This window comes from Ochotona princeps, chromosome 3 (assembly GCF_030435755.1).
Source record: "Ochotona princeps isolate mOchPri1 chromosome 3, mOchPri1.hap1, whole genome shotgun sequence".
Lineage (NCBI taxonomy): Eukaryota > Metazoa > Chordata > Mammalia > Lagomorpha > Ochotonidae > Ochotona > Ochotona princeps.
In genome coordinates this window covers 31,713,449-31,719,448 of record NC_080834.1, presented here as the reverse complement: position 1 = coordinate 31,719,448, position 6,000 = coordinate 31,713,449, and the positions used below count along the sequence as shown (strand labels likewise).

The 6,000-nt window shown below is 50.2% G+C and overlaps 1 protein-coding gene across 1 annotated transcript; it reads left to right on the top strand.

The window, feature by feature from the left end:
* Positions 1-1,713: 1,713 nt before the first annotated feature.
* On the top strand, positions 1,714-4,769 carry LOC131479898 (carbonyl reductase [NADPH] 1). The gene is made up of 3 exons (XM_058661656.1): positions 1,714-2,034; positions 2,494-2,601; positions 4,064-4,769. The coding sequence occupies exons 1-3, from the start codon at positions 1,746-1,748 to the stop codon at positions 4,498-4,500; spliced, it is 834 nt and encodes a 277-aa protein (XP_058517639.1). The 5' UTR covers positions 1,714-1,745; the 3' UTR covers positions 4,501-4,769.
* The last annotated feature ends 1,231 nt before the right edge of the window (positions 4,770-6,000 follow it).

The window sequence follows — 6,000 nt, the reverse complement described above, 5'->3', positions numbered from 1 at the left end:
GATTTTGAGTATAAAATTAATTTTGAGTATAAGTAAACTACTTCTCACTATGTAACTGCATGTGCTGCCAACCGTGGAATTCCTGGCTTTAGCCAGGTCAGTGCAGATTTCAATGAGTAATAGCTTGCCAAAAATGTTTTCTTTAAAGTAAATAATATGTTAGGATTGTTTTTTGCATTTTCTTAACCATGATGTAAAAATGAAACAATTGGATATTGTGCAAAAGTTTGTGATGATTTGTGTATAAATAAAGAAGGCAACTTTTCTGAGTTGTCCATTATGAGCATCAAGCCATAGTGGTCCGTGTCTTATCTTTTCCTCTTACAGTCTCTACGATCCACGCATCCTTTGCAAGCTCTCAGTCAGCCAGAGCAGGTCTCCGGCAGGAAACGATGGGGCACACAGGGTCGGAGATACATGATGACAGAGAAATGAAAGGTGAACTTACGGTCTGTTGTTCGCTTGTGCTACATAGCATGGAACGTTGCTATCCTATCACTCAACCAATTTGTAACCTCGCAGAGTCTGCATCCGCTCCTTCGTTTTAAACGGGGTATACAAGTGCATGCTGATACACTGAGTATAAACAGAGCTGGGACGCTCCCTCGCACCTGAGTGCTGCAGAACCCCATCCAGGTACCGCCATGACACTGCAGGTGCGCCAGGGAACTCTGCATGGTTCCCTAAATACGTCCCACCTTAAGAGGAAAACCTGACGACGGGCATGCCAGGGGCTTTGCTTCCAGGTGCTTAGGGAGGGAGGACCTGACAGGCAGAAACCTGATCTCCTGCTATTTCCTCCCGGGTAATGGCACAACTCTACTTCTGAAGACTTCAGAGATATTGTTCCAAACAAACCCAGGTGGGAAGTGCGGATTGGTGTCAATTAACTGCAAGTGCAATGAATATTTACTAAATGGGGGGGAGAGAAGACCTCAAAGCAGCTTGGAAACATTCCAGCTGCATCCACTCCACCACTAAAACAGAATGTAACATTCACCAGTGACGGTTACAACAAAGTTTTATTGTAAATGAGAGGTAAGGCAACCGACTGACCGGCCGGCCAGCCGGGACCAACACCCCTTACCGGAGTGTGGACCCAAACAGCACATTCACAGGGTGTTTATAGGTACAGTCTACAATGGCTTGAAAAGCGGCAATCCCCAATAGCCTGCAAGGTGAGGGGAAGAAACACCACACGTGCCCTACCTATCTCGGCTGAACAGCACAGGCCTGGCTATTCTCCAGTCCAGCAATTAAGGTAACCACCCACTTAATTACTTGGAGCCACCTGTGAGCTAACCAGACTTGGTCCTTGATTCAGGAGAATTGGAGCCCGTCGGTGCTAAAGGTCACATAGGCCGTTTGGCCTGCAAGCTCACACAGTTTCTTAGTAACAATGACCCATGTTTACTCCATTTTGTTTCCAATTCTACAATACCGGTTCAGATCTTCAATGTGGTTAACTTGCACGGTCCCAGGCTACCAGACAGCCGCGGTTCTCACCAGCGCCCCTGCAAGTTCCAGCAGGTAGCTCCTCCCTTTGGTGTGAGCACCCACCCACAGGGCGGTAACTGGAAACCAAGGGGATCGGGGCGGGGCCTGCGCTTAAATGCGCTTGCGCACAAGCCCGGGGCCCCACAGTCCCCCTCGGTGCGCACGCAGCACGCAGTTGGCCTCCTGGCATCACTGGCGCTGCAGGCTTCGCCGTTGTCTACGCAGCGATCCACGGTCCCTGCAGAATCATGTCGCCCAACCGTCGCGTGGCGCTGGTCACCGGCGCCAACAAGGGCATCGGCTTAGCTATCGTGCGCGACCTGTGTCGCCGCTTCTCCGGGGACGTGGTGCTCACGGCCCGGGACGAGTCACGGGGCCAGGCGGCCGTGCAGCAGCTACAGGCGGAGGGCCTGAGCCCGCGCTTCCACAAACTGGACATCACCGACCTGCAGAGCATCCGCGCCCTGCGTGACTTCCTCCAGAAGGAGTACAGAGGCCTGGACGTGCTGATCAACAACGCGGGCATTGCTTTCAAGAGTAAGGACTGGGGCGCACACGGGCTGGACCGCCCCGCATCCTGCACTAGAATGAGCTGTACCTGTAGAGATTGAGGGTGCCTGGGCTGGACCCTGCACCTTGTGAAGGCAAGGAAGGCTGGGAGGCGTCTCCAGCAGCTACCAGCACCTGTAGTTTGCTTGGCTGGGAGGTTTGCGGCACAGTTCCAGGTGATTGGTTTTAGGGCATGGTTCAATTTTAAACTGATTCTGAAATAAGCAAGAAATATGACTAGAGCCCAGGTGTGCCAGCTGCACCCAGCCTCTCCCAGAGTCACCACCCACAGAGAGGCTGTTATCAAACCTAGGGCTATAGGGTGGCACAATCTTGTGACTACATCCAAAGCTAACTCAGAGGTCACCCATTTCATCCACAGCTTTACTGAATGCAGTAGCACCTTCCAGCTGCTGCTAACTGACCATGTTCTCTCTGTCCTCCAAGTGCAGGACACCACACCCTTCCATGTTCAAGCAGAGGTGACCATGAAGACAAACTTTTATGGCACTCGAGATGTGTGTGCGGAGCTGCTGCCTCTAATGAAACCCCAAGGTGAGCTTCCTGGGGACCCCACACGGGCCTTTCTTCGAGGAGCTGGCCCTGCCACCCGGGCTCTCATCACCTGCCCCTTCTGACTGCCCTGGTCCAGCTGCACCTGTCCACTGCCTGCCCCCTGCTAGGTGCTGTCCTTGTTCCTGCACTGCCCGCTGGGTTTCCATTCTGCACAGCTGGCCCTCTGACCCCTCAGCTCTTAGCTCACGGTATCTCAAGCAAGGCTCTTTATTGTTCCCATGGCTATCTCATATTGGAAGTCCTTTGGATGCCACCCTGTGCCCTCTGCTCTCTGAGTCACCTTGTTCAGGCTAACACAAGCTTCATATAGACAGCCACTATCCCCCTAGCATCTGTCCCCTGCCTAGGAAACTCCTGGAATTCTTCCTCCCCCTCCCTCTCCTCCTGATGCCACCTCCCAAACTAGAACACATTTCAACCTGAGTCACCTTGGCGACCCTGGGCCCGTTCACTTTCCCCACCCCACTGCATCTCAGCTGCATAACAGGTCTTCATGTGCAGTTCCAGTGCTAACCTCCTAAGCCCTTTGCTTTCGCAGCAGTCTGCAAACCCTGATAGCTACTCCAAGAAAGAAAAGAGAGAGAGAGAAATCCTCCAGGGGCAAAGTTAGGCTGGCTCTTACTGTGCTTTGCAGGGGTTTGCATAAAGTCACTGCCTAGCCCAACCTCCCTGGCTCTTTGTTCCCAGCATAGCGCATTAGCATATTCCTTTGTTGTGAATTGTACACTACAGTCATGGGACTAGAGGTGAGCCACCACTCCCTACACACACACAGCCAGAAAAACTGCAGGCCCTGCACAATGACTCAGTGGCTAAATCCTCACCTTGCACACGCTGGGATCCCATATGGGTGCTGGTTCCTATCCCAGCAGCTCCGCTGCCTGGGGCCTGGGAAGGCAGCAGAGGATGGACAAAAGCCTTGGGAATCTGCACCTGCTTGGGAGACCCAGAGAACACTTCTGGCTTCCGACTTTGGATCAGCTCAGCTCCAGTCGTTACGGCCACTTAGGGAGTGAACTAGCAAATGAAGATCTTCCTCTGTGTCTCTCCTCCTCTCTATAAATCAGCCTTTCCAATAAAAATAAATAAATCCTTAAAAAGCAAAACACCCACTTTTAGCAAGATGGAAATGTGTGGTTTAGAGTGAGGACTTGCACATGTAGTTCCCTCTCAACACCAGCCTGTTCTAATCCAGATTCCTGGAGCAGTCTGTGAACTCCAAAACTCTGGTCCACTCTGGCCTTTAAGGACGCGCCTGCCCAGGCCACATGCCTGCTTCAGTGACTGTTCTGCAAGGCACAGATGAAGTTCCTTAGGCAATCACCACACCGTCTATATCCTTTTCTCTCTGACATTTATTTCTCCAGAGCAAGTTTTCTGGTCTCGAATCCCAGCAGCTTTGGTCTTCAGTCTCCGCATAATGACTTGTGATGTGTTTCAGGCAGGGTGGTGAACGTGTCCAGCATGATGAGTGTCAAAGCCCTTAGCGGCTGTAGCCCAGAGCTGCAGAAGAAGTTTCGCAGCGAGACCATCACGGAGGAGGAGCTGGTGGGGCTCATGAACAAGTTCGTGGAAGACACAAAGAATGGGGTGCACCAGAAGGAGGGCTGGCCCAATACTGCATATGGAGTGACCAAGATTGGTGTCACTGTGCTGTCCAGAATCCAGGCCAGGAAATTGAATGAGCAGAGGAAAGCAGACAAGATCCTGCTGAATGCCTGCTGCCCAGGGTGGGTGAGAACCGACATGGCGGGACCCAATGCTACCAAAAGCCCGGAAGAAGGAGCAGAGACCCCCATGTACTTGGCTCTCCTGCCTCCGGACGCCGAGGGTCCTCATGGAGAGCTTGTTATGGAAAAAAAGGTTGCACAGTGGTGAGCTCAGCCCACAGCACCACCCACTGTTTTACTAGCCTGTCTTGGTTTAACCTAGAGGGAGTTTGACTGTCAACAGATTTTCCTATCCCTAGGGAAAAGAATCCTAACACTTGTATCATTCTATGTCTACTAATGTACCACTTACTACTGTGTGGCCTGCTGCCTGAGTTAATGGCTAATTCTGTAATTTCCTATGTGGTGTGGGGAAAATAAATTTGTAATTGTTGAAAATAACAAATTTAGAATTTAATAAATGGTTCTTTGCAGAGATCATGTGCAGTTTGTGTGCTGTGATTATTCTCAGGACAAGATTTTACATTTCATGGGACTCGTAGTGGAAATGAAGTAAAGTTCTTTCTCTGGGCCCCAAACCCCAACTAACTGCTAGACCTAGCAGGGCGATGAGGACAGGAGACACAGGTTTGCTGTACTGTTACCAAGAACGCATTCCCTGCTCAGTGCTGGCCTTTGATTGGGCTGTTGGCCACGATGTTAGTGCTTTCTCCAAATCCAGGAAACGAGTCCACGATGGATCCTAGTCACCCAGCGATCCTCCCAGATGCAACAATCGGCCTCTGGGGAAAAGTGTCTAAATCACAGTAAACAGCTGTGCGACAAGGTGCACACGCCCCCAAAGCCACCACCAAGGAGACCCGTTAGAGAATCCCCTTTGTTGCTTCCTACTGGAACTTTCTTCCAGGTTGTTATCAGCCTTAGCAGGCCTTTCTCAGCTGGCCAAGGCAACCAAGAGCCTGATGTACCCTGGAAGCAGCGTGTTGCTTGGGGAAATCAGGAGTTCCCATTTTCTGTCACTAGTAGGGCAAGCTTTGTGGGCACAGCTCCTTTGTCCTTTATATTCTGAATCTAGACACTATGTAGTTTCTCCCTTACATTTCAAAAATTTCAAAGAAGGAAAGGGAATCCTTAACAAAGAGGTTAAAACAATGAAATGTATCATGGTTAGGATAAATCTAACCACCAGCCCTCCAAGAGCCCCACTGTGATCTGGACACAGTAGGTGCTTACAATGATTGACAGAATCCATAAAACTACAGAAAAACAACTAATCAGTCCAATATTTGTTACTATTTTTACATGTGTTTGTATATATTGTCAAGATCGGGACAAGTCTGGGTAAACCTGCTTAGTTGAGCATTGTTAAATCGCAAGAGCCACCAGCCCAGCATCAGGAAAGGGTCTGGAGACCTCTACCAAATTACTCCCAGAGGCTATAACGTAAAGGTACTTTGTGCTGTGTCACTCTCACTGCTCACTGAAACCAACATTGCTCAGCAAGCACACTCACTCCCCATGAAAGTTTATTACTTCCTGCCTCACCCTTTTTGCCCCACCTTTGCAGTATCTTAATCCATAACACAGTAACCCTCATCTGGGGAAGGACACCTCTGGTTTGTCTAACCTCTGCCCAAATGGTTCCAGAACTATCTTATACCTGAGTTGAAAATACCAGAATTATTGCTGTCAAAGGACAACACCAATT

Bases quoted from the DNA above. Each gene is read 5' to 3' on its own strand.
- LOC131479898 (XM_058661656.1), top strand. From the start codon at position 1,746: ATGTCGCCCAACCGTCGCGTGGCGCTGGTCACCGGCGCCAACAAGGGC. The intron at 2,035-2,493 runs GTAAGGACTGGG...CTGTCCTCCAAG, and splicing joins CGCGGGCATTGCTTTCAAGA to TGCAGGACACCACACCCTTC. The intron at 2,602-4,063 runs GTGAGCTTCCTG...GATGTGTTTCAG, and splicing joins GCCTCTAATGAAACCCCAAG to GCAGGGTGGTGAACGTGTCC.